Source organism: Gopherus flavomarginatus, chromosome 8, assembly GCF_025201925.1.
Source record: "Gopherus flavomarginatus isolate rGopFla2 chromosome 8, rGopFla2.mat.asm, whole genome shotgun sequence".
In the NCBI taxonomy this organism is placed as follows: domain Eukaryota; kingdom Metazoa; phylum Chordata; order Testudines; family Testudinidae; genus Gopherus; species Gopherus flavomarginatus.
Window position 1 is genome coordinate 86,778,175 of NC_066624.1, and position 16,166 is coordinate 86,794,340.

The following is a 16,166-nucleotide window of genomic DNA, read 5'->3' on the forward strand; positions in this document are numbered from 1 at the left end:
GCCACCCGGAAGGGAAAACGTCTCCGCTCTCACAGATCCTCCAACCCGCTCGCTCTACCCCACTACTTCCGGGTCAACGGTAAGGAGGGGGCAATCTGAGGCAGGAAGTCGCGCTTTCTCGAAGCGTATGACCACAGAGGCCCACGTAGCCAAGGAGGCGGTTCCCGCAATCGGAGACCTGGGCGACGTGTGTATTCTGGAGTCTTTGCTGGTGACCTTTGACCCGGAAAGAGAAGCTCTGCGTCCGACCCAACATGGCGCCTTCCACGCCGCTTTTGGCAGGTGGGTTCTGTGCCAATTGCTAAGGTCAGCGCCATGGGGGCAGGTGTCGCTCGAAGGAGCAGTGTCTGCTCCGCGCCCCTTGCGGGGAACTTCCCGGTCATGCTGCGCTGCCAAACCCTGCCCCGCCGGCTTGTTCCCACTCTGTAGTGCCACCCTCCCCCTCCCCAGCCGGGGCATCGTCTCCCTGCCGCTCTGGCCCCTGCCTCCCGGTTCCTTCCCTCCCCCGGGCCTCACTTCGCTGGTTGCCATTGCCCCCTCCCCAACCTCGTGTCCCCTGCGCCCCCGCCCGCTTCCCGAGCGCTGGCTGCGATGGCCAGTTTGTGTTTGGTGCCGCTGAGTCTCTGCCTTGTGCCCTGTGGAGCGTCACGCTCCGTTTCAGCCTGGCACAGGGAGGGGGCAGTGTCAGCGCAAGTGAGATCCCACCGCGCGGTCGCGTGGCAAGGCAGCGTCTTGGGGTCAGCGTGACACGTGCCGTTCGCACGTGGTGCTGCGTCTGAGCAGCTTTGCTGTTTGAGAGGCTGTGATACTGTTAACTTGGTGCCGCTACATCAGTATTCAGCATTATATAGACCTGGAGTTTGCCCATGTTACTTTGTTACATCTGGGATTGCTTTTGATACTATTTACCTTGAGTGTATTGCGAATGTGGCTGTAATTATTAGTAGGAGTGTAGGGAGTTCTGGAATCATAGACTTTAAGGTCAGAAGAGACCATTATGATCTAGTCACACCTGCACAGCACAGGCCACAGAATCTCACCCAACCACTCCTGTATCAAACGTGTGTCTGAGCCATTGAAGTCCTCAAATCATGGTTTAAAGACTTCAAGGTGCAGAGACTCTTCTAGCAAGTGACCCATACCCCACGCTAAAGAGGAAGGCAAAAACCCCCCAGGGCTTCTGCCAATGTGCCCTGGAGGAAAATTTCTTCCAGACCTCAGATATGGTGATCAGCTAAACCCTGAGCATGTGGGAAAGACTCAGAAATAGCTAAATTCCTTGCAATTCTTTTTGATAGGATACAGAATGTAATACTGGGTGATTCATTATCTGTCCCCAGGCCTTCATGTGTGCCAGAGCATTCCAGTGTATTGCCCTCATTTTCATTATATATGTGAGGCTGCTAGGGGAAATAGTGAGGAGATATGTGTTGTGGTGTCTCCAGTATTTAGATGACAGCCAGCTCTGTATCTGCATTTCATTCTCTGCTAAAATTGAGATTATGGTGGCAGAGTGGAGTACTCCGCTGGGGAAATTGATGATCAAGATAGTTGTTCCTTCAGCTGGAGGAGCTTGATAAGTGCTTGTTAATCAGGTTTGTAACCTTGGGGTTCTGTGGGACTCACTGCTGCTGCTTATTGACCAGCAAGCTGCAATGTCTAGGACAGCATTTCATAATGAATTTTTAGCGAGAACATTTTGACCTTTACTTCTGAATGTAGACCTGCCCAGTGATCCATTTATTGTTTCCTCAGAACTGAACGGCTGTACTATTTTCTACATCAGGCGTGCCTTAAAATTATTTGTGAACACTGGCAGGTGCAGAATATCATACTCTGCTAGTTCAAGAATGTTTTTCAGCGGATCCCCACGTTAAATATTAGTGTTATAAAAAGCATGTTTAAGAGGAAAGCAGCATGGTCTAGTGCTGGGGTGGCCAACCTGAGCCTGAGAAGGAGCCAGAATTTACCAGTGTACATTGCCAAAGAGCCATAGTAATATGTTAGCAGCCTCCCCATCAGCTTCCTGCCAGCAGCCCCAGCGATCAGTGCCTCCCTCTCCCACCCCATGCCTCCCACCTGCCACAATCAGCTGTTTCACAGTGTGCAGGAGGCTCTGGGGGGGGGGAAGGGGGAGGAGCAAGGGCATTGCAGGCTCTGGGGAAGGGACAGGAGCCTTGGGGGAAGGGGTGAAATGGGGTCAGGACCTGGGGCAGAGTCAGGGGTTGAGCAGTGAGCAACCTCCGGCAGATTGGAAAGTTGGCGCCTTTAGCTCCAGCCCTGGAGTGAGCACCTATGCAAGGAGCCACATATTAACTTCTGAAGAGTTGCATGTGGGTCTGGAGCCACTGGTTGGCCACCCCGGGTCTAGTGATTAGAATACTGTGTAGGGGAGTCAGGAGACCTAGTTTCTATTCCCATTTCTGATACTGACTCTTTGTGACCATAGCCAAGCCACATAACTTCCCTATGTGACCTGGGAATGTTCTTAATGTTTTATCTGAATACTGTGTTGGTGCCTCAATGTCCCCATGGCAGTTCTTAAGGATCTGGCAGAGCAAGGGCCAGTGCATCTAAATGCCTGACACTCTGTCTCCTAGCAACTGATGGCCTGGGCCCCTTCCCTGCAAAGCTGCCAACTGAAGGTATTGGAGACAAAGGGATCAGGTGACCTCATGGCCCGGGAAAGGGGCTGAGCAGAGAGGAGGGTCTGGAAGGGGTGGTTAGTCTGGAGCTGGCTGGGGTCGAGGAGTGGAGGGCAGGTGTGGGGGGTCTGCCTCACTGCCCCCAGAATGGACCCGGCTGAGGGGTCCGGTTCGCTGTATCTACAAGCTCTGTTTTAGATCCTGTTCCTGTCATCGAATAAACCTCTGTTTTACTGGCTGGCTGAGTCACGTCTGACTGCAAAGTGAGGGTGCAGGACCCTGTGGCTTCCCCAGGACCCGCTGGGGCAGGCTCACTGTGGGAAGCGCACGGAGGGGCAGAGGATTCTGAATGCTCCAAGGAGAGGCCCAGGAGGTAAAGACGTGTGAGCTTCTTGTCCTGAACAAGTCTGCTCCAAGGGAGAGGAGGCTCCCCAAAGTCCTGACTGGCTTGGCGGGGAGCAGTTCCAGAGCATCGCCCGGTGACTCCGTGACACCCTGTGCCTCAATTTTTCTATTTGTAAATGGAAATATTTCCCTAACTCATTGAGATGCAGTGAGTCTACATTTATTGTTTGAAGAGTGTTTTGAAATCGTTAAATAAAAGGTGCCTCATGTAAATACAGTCTTTACTGAATTTTGTGGTATGCTCAGACTCCATTCAATACCGTATCTTCTGTCTTTTTCTTTCCCACCTCTCCAGGCTACCTGGAAAGGAGGGAATGCGTTTTTCCTTCTGTTCCTCACCTCTGGAAGTGAGGAGTCTCTTCTTGCTCCTGGGTGCTTGGATATAATGAGGATTTCAACTGTTCAAATTTTTCTTCCCCCTTGTCAGCTTTGTCTCTTGCATTGTTCACGACTGCCTGGTCTCTACACTGTCAGGTTGCACAGGGAGCGCTCCTATCACAGGTGCTTCACTCTTTCTGAGAATAAGGCCAGGGAAGTGGATTGTGCAAGTTGATAATGTACATTGGTGCATAGTAGTGCCTGTGGGGCTCGTGAATCACTTTTTGAATATCTACTCCTGAGGGTATTCTGCACCAAAAAATTAAAAATTCTGTGCACAATATTTTAAAATTCTGCAAATGTTGTCAAATAAAAGTGGAGGCTCCAGGATGGCATTGGGGAGCACAGGCCACTGGCTGCACAGAGGTAGGAGATCATTATGTGGCTCCCCTTCTGACTTCTTTATTATTGACAATTCTACAAAAATCCATCTAGTGAAGGACTAATAACATTATGTATCAGGGTTCCTTTTGTTCCTATCAACTTCCCCTTTAGAACAGGGTCAGGTTTGACTTTTTATGTTCAAATTTGATGAGAAAACCTGACATAGACAAATTATTTTTTATTCTCAACTTTTGAGAGATATTACCGTGTATATTTTTTTCAGATCCATCTGCGTATGGACCTCCCATTGAAATCAGTGAGGTTTGATGGATGGAGAACTAATTGGACCTCTTATCAGATAATCTATAGTCAATTTTGTTTTGATACCTACTAAAAAGCAACACAAAACTTGTCATTTTTGTTCATTCAGTTGTAGCCAACTCATGTGAATATACTAAGGCAAGATAGTTAGGAGTGCTGGTAGCGTAGGGTCTGAGGAGAGAATCCAAATAGCCAGATAATCCTGCTGTAAGAGTGCTGAGATGATGGGGCATACAGGATTTCCAGGTTTATGGATCTTGGGTAGCAGATAGAATACCCCTGGTTGGGGTTCTAGGGGTGTGTCTACGTAGATTTGTTCCCGTGCTATGTATGTGCTGCTGTGAGGATATCAGAATTCCAGGTTTGTTGCTGAAATCACAAAACAAATGTAAAGTTGCCACACTTACCAAAACCTCCTACTATCTTCTTTAATATCCTATGAAAACACATAATATTTAACTAATGCTTATGCATTGACATTTGTTTTGTGACTTCAGTGACAAATTTGGAATGATTTTGGAAAGTCAGCTGATCTGAATTTTTTTTTCCATTCAGTACCAAGTCCTTCCTAATGGGTAGTTTGGGATGTCTATCCTACTTTACTAACAGGCTATAATAGCTGAAACAAGGCAGCACGTTGCAGAATTCATATTCCATTTTCTACCAATGTTTATTTCATATTTGCTTTGTTTAGAGTTTAGTTTTCAAACTCAGATTTCACAGTGGACCAAATCTTGTCTCATGTCAGCCTGACTTTTTTGCTGACACCATCTTTATTCAGCTAATGCCTCTCTTTGTGGAATATTTGGACAGCATTTTCAATACCATTGTAAAGGTGTGTTACTCCTGTGTTAATTGAGAGTCATGAACCCAGTGTTAAGTGCTTCCTGGAAGATTGGTGGGAGTTGAGTGCACTCAGACCCTTGAAGGATCAGGCTTCATGTAGGAACATTTCCCTTCTCTTGTAGAGAAGAATAGTTTCCAGTTCATTTTTGTTCTGTTTCTTGTACAGAAGTAGATTTTTGGCATGCATGATCTTTTCATTAATAAGCAAAGAGATTTTGTTGTCAAGCTTTGTTATATAATCAAAAGAAAACCATTTGACATAGAATAGTTTTACAGTATTAAGTTTCCAATATAAACTTCATTTTGGCTACTCCTCTAAGATCCATAAACAAAGGAATATCAGCCTCAACATTGATAAGTTAGCTAGCTCCAGACCTTTTTGCAATTTAAAGTGAACAATAGTTAAACTTTTTCTTTTCTAGTGCGAGGATCTGAAGGATTCTACATGGTGACTGGACCACCTAGTTTTACTGAGAATACAACATTGCAAAGGTACTTTTGTTCTGAACGTTCCATCTTTTGCAGAAAAGAAAACAGTTTTTCTAAATATTTAATATACATCATTTGGGAAAAAAATCATAAAGTGAGTGCCAATATCTGATGATGAATTAATTTTAATCTAAGCTAATAACTTAGAAAATTGGTGTATTTGAGGGCTTTACATTTGTATACACACCAAAAATATTTGTATTTGGTAGTTGACTATAGCCCCACCAGAGCATGTAAGTATAATTACACAGACAGATTCTGTTATCTCTATTATAACATAAATACTCCCCAATAATTTCTATGAGCAGCATGGAAACTGGTTGTAACACTGCTTTTCATCTTGTTTTATGAGAGACCTCTTTTGTGTGATATATTTGACTGTTCATGTGTATTTGTTATGTTTTTTAGGGACTTCGGGAAAAACTGCAAAGTTTTTGCTTTCAGTAAGGATGGTACTCTCTTTGCATGGTGCAATGGAGAAAAGTCAGTGCTGCTTTTATTATGAATGATTTCCTTTAATTGATGTTATGAGATCTGGATATATATAGAGAGAGTAGAATGTGCATAAATGGTATTAAAGAAAACACAATCAAGGCACTTTTGGTACTCCAGTTGCAGTGGTAGGTTTTGTTTTAAATTAGTGTATTATTTATTATTGATTTCATATATGTATAGGGGAACCCATCACCATGGAATCTAGATGCCATTTTCTTAAGGAATGATATTGTTTCTGTTCACGTTGCCCAGTTAAAAAAATATCCAATTCCCAGTTCTGGGACTCATCCCAGGACCTTCAGCATAGGGTTGCAGCATGATTTCTAGGCTAAATTCTTTAAAAACAAGAGAAGGAAATGATTGTATATGGTCTTATTATTTTGAAAATATTCTGGATGCTCAGAATGCTTGGAACTACTTGATTGTCCACCAAATGTGGACTTTTCAGTACAATACGAGGTAGTTTAAAAAAGAAGTTGGCACTTTAGGCCAGATGCTGTTAGGTACTGAATTCCCTAAGTTCCAGTGAAATCAATGGAAAATGAGGATTCTGAGCTCCTTACAGGATCAAGCCCCCTTATTTATAGACTACACGGATTCAGGCCCTCCTGTGAAGAATCATGCCTCAGAAACATTCCTTTCTGCAATAATGGCCCATTAATAGTGATTGGAAAGAGGAGATAAGAACCTGTTTTGAGGTTTTAAGATTCTTAATGCTCTGTTTACTCATTACCTGGCTAGTGGAGAATACAAAATGTCTGTTAATGCTAATGAATATTTTGTTCTCGGCTCAATTATGTACCTCCAGAATTTTGAGGTTTTTCACCACTGTGCCAGCTGGAAAGGTCCCGTCACTGGGAGAGGGGACAGTTAATGTAGCCATTGGGGAGCAAGGTCCTACTCCAGTCACTGGAGTCTAGCATTGGGTTGGATAGCGTGTGATTCTATTTGTATATTGTTCTTTGGATTCCACATGGTGCAGGTCACCATCAACCTTTAGTTTCCACAAACGTACAATGTCAAAGCTGTTATCTCACCTTGTAGTTATTTTTTTACTGTGATATACATGTTCGCTGGACAAAAAAATTAAATGCAGTGTCTTACAGATTTGACTCTGTTCTTCCTAGCTATTGTCTATCTGTAACTCAACTTTAACGTTACAGAAACATAGGTAAGAGGTTTTTTGTGGCAGTTTTTTTTTCAACTGGAATGTAAATTTTTGCAGACCAAGTTTGTAACATGTTTTTGACCTGAGATTTTTATTTACTAATTTACTTTTTGGTATGATTGGATATGTGGTCTTAAAATGTGTTTTAATCAACATTTAACAAAAGAAAAAACCTTCCTGCATTTAGTTACATCAGCCAAATGTGGAAGATATGTAGAACAGCCAAACATATGTGAAATGACATTGGCTATTGATTAACCAGGCTAATCAAGCTTTGTTGAAATGACCTCTCTTGGTTCCAGAATAAATATTGTGAATGTTGCCAGCACTGAATTACTGCACTCTTTTGATCTCCCAAAGGCAGTTTGCCTTGAATTCTCGCCAAAGAATAATGTCCTGGCAACGTGGCAGGCCTACACAAGTGAGTATTTTACCATCTGTAAAAATACATGAGAGAATTATGCACCAACTCAATTCAACATAAAGACTTGCCATTACTTGATTTGCTTTGATTTATATAACATTTTGCCAAAGACGACATGGGGGGGGGGAATGGTTTCCTCTATGTACAGGTGCATGGTCAAGTGCATAATAGAGGAAAGATGCCTTCTGAAGCATCAGGTATGGGCCATTGGACTAGTGGTCTGATCTACTGAGCAAGTGCTGTGTTTTAAAAAAATTACTGCATACTACATGGAGAATATGTTTTGTCTTAGTGTATGTGCAAAGTGCATCAGGTGGCACATGACTAGGTTTCATCGCTGAATTTGGTCCGCTGGTTGGGTCATTAGGTTTCCCGGCCAGGTACTGACTGGGAGTAAGACGTGAGCGCTGATCCATGCCTCCCAGAATATGTGTGGACATACTAGAATATAGTTCAAAACAGCTTATAACCATGCAGATAAGATGCTTTATGGAAAGAATTCATCATTAAGCGAAAGAGAAACTGAGACTTGAACATGGGAGTTTAAAGAGTGGCTGGGTGAGGTTCTAGGTGGCAGAACAAATCAGAGTGGGTCCCAACTGTGGAAAGTCACAGGGAGGGAACAGTAAGGCCAAGGTTAAAAGACTGTTGTGAATATCCAAGTCAGTAGGTGTATTTTAGATAATGAGTGAAATGAGTCCATGGAGAGTTTGCAGTTTATGGCCATGAAAGCAAAGGTGATGGATGATGGGGGTGGATGTGGTCATGTGGGAACAAATCTCAGAGCATTTGGAACATTTACTTTCAGTTGTTTGCCCACATGGTAGATTTTCCGAGCTCTTGACTTAATTTGTAAAACCTTTTTTTATAAAAAAACACCCCCAGCCTTTTCTAGGGTTAGTGACTCTATTCCTGTGCCGTTGTCTCATAGTGTAGGGAGGAGAAACCAGGAACTTCAGAGTTCTAGTCAGTTTGGGCTTTCCTGTTGACTTCCTGTATTGCCTTAGGGAAGTTGCTTAAACCTGACACTACTCTGAAAATGGACTCTTTAAAATGGCATTGTGAGGGTTCATGTTTGTTGACCCATAAGGATTTCCATATCAGACATACTGGGGGTGGGGGTGGGGAAACTAAACCCCCAAAACTAGTCTGGAAAACTGAACTCTGAGTGTCACGCTGAGTGCATGCTTTTTTGTGCATAAAGGTTGTGCAGTCCAAATTAGTCCATTAATTACACTTATTCACCCAAATAGGGCATAATTTGAAGACTAAGAGTCACCTATGCACCTTTTCTGCCAATGTGGTTAATTGACTGGAACCCAGTTATCAGTTCTGTTGATGCGTGAGCTGCAATGGGCTCCCCTTCATTTTTTCTCAGCTATATTGGCTCTGTAGGGCTAACAGGAGTGAAAAGTTACTTTTAGTTACTCAAGTCCGTGGATGGAAGTCTGAGTGCACACAGGGAGCTGATCTGATTAGTAAGTAGAGGCTATTTAGTCTGTAGAGTAGTACTGTATTTTAATAGTAGCATCTCGCTACCTCCTGGGTATGAAAATTAATTTGGTTAGTGTTTGAGTTGCACTGTTAACAGGTAGAGAGCAATTCAAATGCAAAGTAGTATTATTAATGGTCAGATCATTTACTACTATGGTAAGAATTTTAGATATAAAAAAAAATCTTCATATTCTTTTACAATTGATGAGCTACCTTCTGTGGGGAAACCTGCTAGAGGGTATGGTCGGGAAGACTGTTAATGTTGCTTATGGCATCCTAGGAAGCTAAAGGAACCACAGAATGAAGCCATGGAAAAATAGTTTAGGGACTGGAAATTAGGAGGAAGAATCAGGAACCGTTGCTGATTAACAGAAAGTCATCTCTGCAGTAAATACTTTTGAATGTTGCATATGGCTAATACAATAAAAAATTAATTCATTCAGCAAATCTAACTCCTGGTTTGCTGATAAATGGAACGGAAATGACACAGTCACTTGAACATCTTAGCAAATAACAAAACATGAACTTGGATAATTAACTACAAGGCACTGATCCAGAATATCACAGCATTGAGGAATGCTGGATGCTTCACCTAGTGCAAGGTAAATCCAGTAAACTGGAGGAGCATAACTCCCATATTTAAAGAAAAAGTAGATATGTGGTTGCACAAAATAAGCAGCTGGTCCAATGAAGGAATAGGTGAAAGCCTTATACTGTCAGAATTTGCCAAATTTAGGACTTGATCTTGCAAAGTGCTTGCACATTCATAAGGGTGGTTCAGCCCTTTGCAGGATTATGAAAGGCCATTGTTGGGGTGGAATAGGATGGTGAGTGAAACAGACCTAAACTTATTCCTGGGGCTACCACTGCAAACCTATGTTTTTATTACAGCTGCAAAAGATGGCACAGCAGGCATGCCCAACCTACAACTTCATGATGTAAAAACTGGGAAGTGTTTAAAGTCTTTCATCCAGAAAAAAATGCAGAATTGGTAAATAATATTTTCAAGTATTAATTATCTGCAGACAAATATAGTTTTCAAAACCTAATTTTGAAAGTATGATTTTAATATTGTGTTTGGTTCTCAAAATACTGTCTGTTACAAACTGAGAGTATCTATACTAGTATCTTTGTACAAATATGTAGTCAGTTTGTAACATAGTAAATCCACTACCATTTTGTACAACTGGGGGGAAATAGTACCATTAGTAACTGGTTGTATGATATTTTTATCACTAATCTCATATAAACTTGTAATATTGTTGAAACTCTTTGTAAGCATTGGTCTAAACATAAGTTATGAAATGTAGTTTTAAAATATTGAGATAGTAAATGTTGCCTACTTCAATTTTTATATGTATATATATGTGTGTGTGTGTGTGTATATATATATGTGTGTGTGTGTGTGTATATATATATGTGTGTGTGTGTGTATATATATATATGTGTGTGTGTGTGTGTGTGTGTATATATGTGTGTGTGTGTATATATATATATATATATAATATATAATATATATAATATATTTTTTTAAATCTTAGGTGTCCTTGCTGGGCGGACGATGAAAGAGTATCTGCTAGGATTGTAAATAATGAAGTGCATTTCTTTGAAAACAACAACTTTGGTATGCAAACATTTCTAAGATTTGGCTTCATTGCATTCTAGATCTCTCTCTTTTGCCTATTTTCACTCTTTCCGCATTTTTTTCTGATTTTTTCATGTCATTGGCTTTATCTGAAATCTTGCTTAAATCCTCTTTTATTTTGGTACCCAGAATAAATAAAGTCTTATGAAGTCCTAGCATATTTTCAGCACATTGACATTTTTTGTTTTCTGCTTCTCAACTGCCCCTCTGTAATGTGAGGTAGTTCCCAATTTTAGATACAGAGGGCCAATTCTGCATTGCTCTATGCCCAGTGGAGTTCAAAAGATGTGTGTCAGTATAGAATTTGACCCATGATTTCTTCTGTGGGTTGTACTGAGCTTCTCTCTTTTGGTTTCCAAAAAGCCACAAGAAGATTGACGCTTGTGGCAACACCATTACTATGGAGCCAGGATATTTTCCAGAGTAGTTCAGCATTAACCAAAGGTATTTGAGAAGTAAAGAGAACAAGCTGAGGCAGAGGGAAGGAACCCAGAAGAGTCTGGAGATACAGAATGTTGAAAATGGAAGAGAACAAAAGGAACTCCAGGGAAAGAGATGAAAAGACAACAGCGAAAGTAGAACGGAGGAATTCAGAGAAAAAGGAAAAACGTAGATGACACAAAAGTTGTCTGAGGGGTGATGGTGTAACATGCTGCCTTACAGGAGACATGGCTTTAGGATTCAGGGGCAGTTTCTTCTGAAACTAGTGGAACTTGGAAATATAGAGACATGGGATGTCTCTGGCTCCATGCTTGGAGGAGGAGGAAAGTTAGGGTGAAGGTCCCTCCCCTGTAATTTGGTGACTGGTTTACAGAGTAACATTAGTGTTGTTCTGGGAGGAGGCTTTTCACCATTCTTCCCACGTGGAAGAAACCTTCCATAATGCTTATCAAAGGGGAGGTGTTCAGGGGTTATGCTGGGAAAAGTCTGTATTCTCATCAGGTGGGGTTTCCTACACTGTGCTCTTGTTCTTTCCCATTTCTGATCTGTTGTAAATGGAGAGATGAGACTGCTATGAGAGCAGACACCCTTTAAGCTTTTTATTTAACATTGATTATTATTAGTTTGTGTAAATCCTGCTGAGTTTACTTAGCAATGGCGGTTCATCAACTGAATCTTGAAATTTGTTTGAGAGGGCTAGAAAACCTACATTAATTAAGCCCCAGTTGTCAAGAGAGAATTTCATGATAGCATGGCCACTTCTCCTGCTGTGCTGCCTATTGGCCACCCCCTAAGGAGAGTGCCAGGTATTCCTTTCTCTCTCTCCCATACTCCTTCCTCCTTCCCCCCCCCCCCCCCAGAGGTTTTATGGTATTGGCAATGCACTCACCCCACAAATCAGTCAGGGTCGTTCAAAGGGATGTTAGGTGCCACCTCACCTCTCCCAAAAGCTATAGTAGCAGGAACAAGGCAATGGCTTCCAGACTTAGCTTGGGCAGAAGCTCTCCATAATCCCTAGTGAGATAGCTAAGGAACTCCTCTATCATTTGGTAGAGAAATATGAGGTGTGTCTACTAAGGTGTTGGGGTCATTTGTCACTTCTGCCACTAAGCTCATTCTGACAGCTGCTCAAATGAGACTGTTTTCCCTCTGTATTGCGCGGGAACTGGCACCGAGTGCAGGATTCACTTCCAAAGAAAACTCCTGTGTGTAGGGGGAGTGATCAATTCACAGCAGGCCTTTCAGAGAGCCTGCTGTGGGGAGCAATCACCTGTGTCCTATCCACAAAGATCCAAGAAGGGGAGCCTGTACAGAGGGGAGCAGGATGTGTGGGAGTGGCCACACTTTCTCTGAAGACAGCGTAGTTAAGGTGGGGGGCTCTGCCACTTGCTTTGGTTGTAGAACATGAAGTATGTTCATGCAGGTTCAAAGACTTTCTTGCTGTGTGAATTTCCCCTCCAAGGTTAGTAGAATGTTTTAAACCCAAGGCTGATTCAAGTGGGTTCAAAGTTTGATGGAGACATTTCACACCCTATAATTGTCATACTTGTGATCATAAAGAGAAATAAATCTAGCCAAAATTTCAAGTCGGAGAGAATACATAATCAAAGGTGGTTATCATGCAGCTTTTGCCAAGTAAAGAATCTTTTTATGGTTAAGTACATTGTTCCCTGGGATATGCTCATAAAATAATATAATATAAAAAATACGTTAAGTAGTGTGAGTTAACAGTGTTTTGTCATTAACCTGACCGTAATTGTGATTTTGCAGATACTATTGCAAATAAACTTCATTTGCAAAAAGTTAATGATTTTGTGTTATCACCAGGACCACAGCCAAGCAAGGTACCTATAATGTTTATTCACAATTCATATATTTTGGTTTTCTTTAATTCCTTTAGAAATCATTGTATTTCTTTGTCTTTTGTGCTACTAAGAACAATGCATCACTAATTTAATATAATTGTGTTGATTTAGGTTTCTGTGTATGTTCCTGGAAGCAAGGGTGCACCCTCGTTTGTAAGGTTGTACCAATACCCTAACTTCGGTGGCCCTCAGTCTGCATTGGCCAATAAAAGTTTCTTTAAAGCTGACAAGGCGACAATGCTCTGGAATAACAAAGGTACAGCAGCTATTTAATTTAATCTCTTGTATTTTATTCACTAACCTCAAGGTTTGGTTATTTGCTTACTGTTGTTTTTGTATTCGTCAAATGCAAAGACAAAAAATTTGTGTTAATGCAACATTAATGTTATAATTTTAAACAATAAAGTTCTCATAACTTGCCCACATTGCCCTTCATGATCTCGTCCCCATCTATATCTGCTCTCATTTCCTCCTAATCATCTTGCTCCCTCAACTCCTTGCATACCTTTCTTTTTCCCGAACCCTATAATTTCTTCTTCCATTCTCATCTTTGCATGCTCTTTCATGCTGTCCTGTATATCTATGTAGGACTAAAAAATCTGTTATAGTTAAACTCCAGCCTCCAAAGGAAATCCCACCACACCGTGTCCTAATTCTTGTTGATGCAGAACATACTTTCTCCTTTTTTCATGTCCTTTAAAAGCCATTTCATCCAGAAATCCTGCTTCATCATCCTTCCTGTATGTCGTGTATTCTTTAGACTGTAATCTCTTTGAGACAAGGAACATGCCTTACTTTCTATTGTAAAATGCCACAGACGTTTGCATTGCTACATTAAATGTGTGGTAATCACCATTCCACATACTCTTTATGACCTAATTTTGCCCTGACTATGTCCACACAACTCCCATTGAGGTCAGTTGGAATCATCTGTGAATATCTGAGAGTAGAAGCTGGCCCATTGTATTCAGTTGTACATTTAACATCATAAATAATAATCTGAAATATTCCATATTTGTGTAATGTGAGCAAGTTCAAGTTACTACAAGAATCTGAACATGCATTTCATGACTTTTGAAGGTATACGTGGAAGCAAATGTTTGTTTATAATTTCCATAAATTTTATAAAGTGGGATTAAAACACTACTTTCTGTACTCTCTCATTTGTGTAGTCAAAAATCTAGAAAATTAGAGAACAGACTGAAACAACACAGACACACATTTACATAACTAATGAAACTTTATTAATACATACTTCTAGTCCCATGAACACAGATACTGCCTAATATGGGGAAAATTCATTTTATACATATGTATTGTATGTGCCTTCATGTGTAATGTATACAATTCCACCCTGTTTAGACACGTACATTTTGCAGTTTCCCAAATCTAATTACATAAAAACACGCCACATTTGAGATGAGCTGCATAGTCCACTTTGTGCTTTACCACTCATGAATAATGATGGTCATTTCAAAGCCATGTTAAAACTTTTATACTAACCACCGATTATTACATATACATGTGAACAGAAGGCAATGTTTATGTTATATACATATATGTTTGCTTATATGCTATTTGTGTTTGCGTAAGTGAAATAGATACACATACAAAAGCTATTAATATGCAAAATTGTTTTGTTTTATTGGTAAACTGGCCTTGATGCTAGTTTACAGTTAGTCTTGGTCAGGTGGAAAGCTTAATATAGTTATGTTAGTGTTATGCATGTATAAAAATTCTCTTTACACCACTTAAAAAAAACCCTTCCCTCTGAATAATTCAGAATGAGTGAATGAGTTTTGCTCACATTTGCTGCATCCTCTTTAAATGAAAAAAGATCATCTTTGGCTTAAAAATTAAGAAGGGAAAATTTTAATTGAAAAGGAGAAGATGATAGAAAGTTCTGAGCATGTGATAAGGCATCTATATAATCTTAATTATAGATTTCACAACTGGCCAAACTTAAAATTCTTTCTCTGTGTATATAGTTGTTTCTGTTAGTGGAGTCTAAAATGTAGAGTCTCAGGATTACTAGATGGTCTGCAATTTTAAAGGAATCTTATTATGTTTTCTACCCTAATAGCTACGGCTGTGCTAGTAATAGCTAGTACAGAAGTTGATAAAACAGGAGCTTCCTATTATGGAGAACAAACCCTGCACTACATTGCAACAAATGGAGAAAGTGCTGTTGTACAACTACGTAAGTGGCTTTTGGACATTTACATAGTGTTATGTCATATGTTAATGGGAATTGTTTCTAATGTATGCTAAATATCTTACAGTTTTGGTGAAAACAGTGAACTACTGTTTGACATTCAAATATGTTTCTGCACTAAACAGATATTAAGTTAGTTAATTTTGTTACCTCCCATGGTAGAGTTTCTATGACAGCTCCAATTTCTGTTTAATAACTCCTTGACTCTTGAAAAACTTCTAAATTGCATCATGCTTGGTGGCATATGCTTTGCTATCCTAAAGTTCAATCAAAGCATGAAAGCATCCCACATGAGGAAGCCCCACCTCTTTTTGAGGACAATTCATAATAAGCATAAGACTGTTACACTGCCCTGCCCCCCACAAAGGCACACATACAAACTAATCATATCCCCTATATACAGTGAAAAGACGCATTGAAAAACAAAAAGTTTACTATTTTGGAGGAAAAATCACTAAAACTTCTGGATGAGACAGTATTGCCAGCCCCAAAAGTTCAAAAACCATGAGTCAGGCTCACCAAAAATCATGAGATTATGTAAAAATTATAGATTTGGTGTTCTTTTTATTTGCCTTCTGCTTTTTGAGCCTTTAGAGTGCACTGGGGTCACATTTTGAAACTTTCTCCATAGCCATGGGGGCTAGAAACTTACTTTTTTTTTAAGAATGAAGGCTGAAATCATCACATATCCACTTGACCCCAGGAGCTGGGGCTTTAAGGAAAACAATAATTATCATGAGACTCATGACAAGATCATGAGAGTTGACACCACTGGGAGATTTAAAACCGACACTTTTTTTGTACAAATAGGGGTGTTTAATCCCAGTGCCCTGGTTCAATACTAAAACCACTAATCTGTTTACCTAAAATTTCCTCTGCAATGGTGTTCTTCTCTGCACTGTTAAAGACTGTTGTGTGTCAAGAGTGTTGGGAGCCTGAAGGCCTGTCTACACTACAAACTTAAGTCGAACTATGTTAGGTCAACTTACAGCAACCGCAGTAATTACTGCA

General features: G+C 40.8%; 1 protein-coding gene across 1 annotated transcript in view; it reads left to right on the plus strand.

The window, feature by feature from the left end:
• The first annotated feature begins 117 nt into the window (after window positions 1-117).
• Window positions 118-16,166, plus strand: part of EIF2A (eukaryotic translation initiation factor 2A) — a 28,577-nt gene continuing 12,528 nt past the window's right edge. The window contains exons 1-9 of the mRNA XM_050965951.1: window positions 118-282; window positions 5,342-5,411; window positions 5,817-5,891; window positions 7,374-7,492; window positions 9,881-9,980; window positions 10,531-10,613; window positions 12,846-12,919; window positions 13,052-13,196; window positions 15,024-15,140. Coding sequence (XP_050821908.1) covers window positions 255-282; window positions 5,342-5,411; window positions 5,817-5,891; window positions 7,374-7,492; window positions 9,881-9,980; window positions 10,531-10,613; window positions 12,846-12,919; window positions 13,052-13,196; window positions 15,024-15,140 — 811 coding nt within the window. The 5' untranslated portion in view covers window positions 118-254. The remainder of the gene's footprint in view (window positions 283-5,341; window positions 5,412-5,816; window positions 5,892-7,373; window positions 7,493-9,880; window positions 9,981-10,530; window positions 10,614-12,845; window positions 12,920-13,051; window positions 13,197-15,023; window positions 15,141-16,166) is intronic.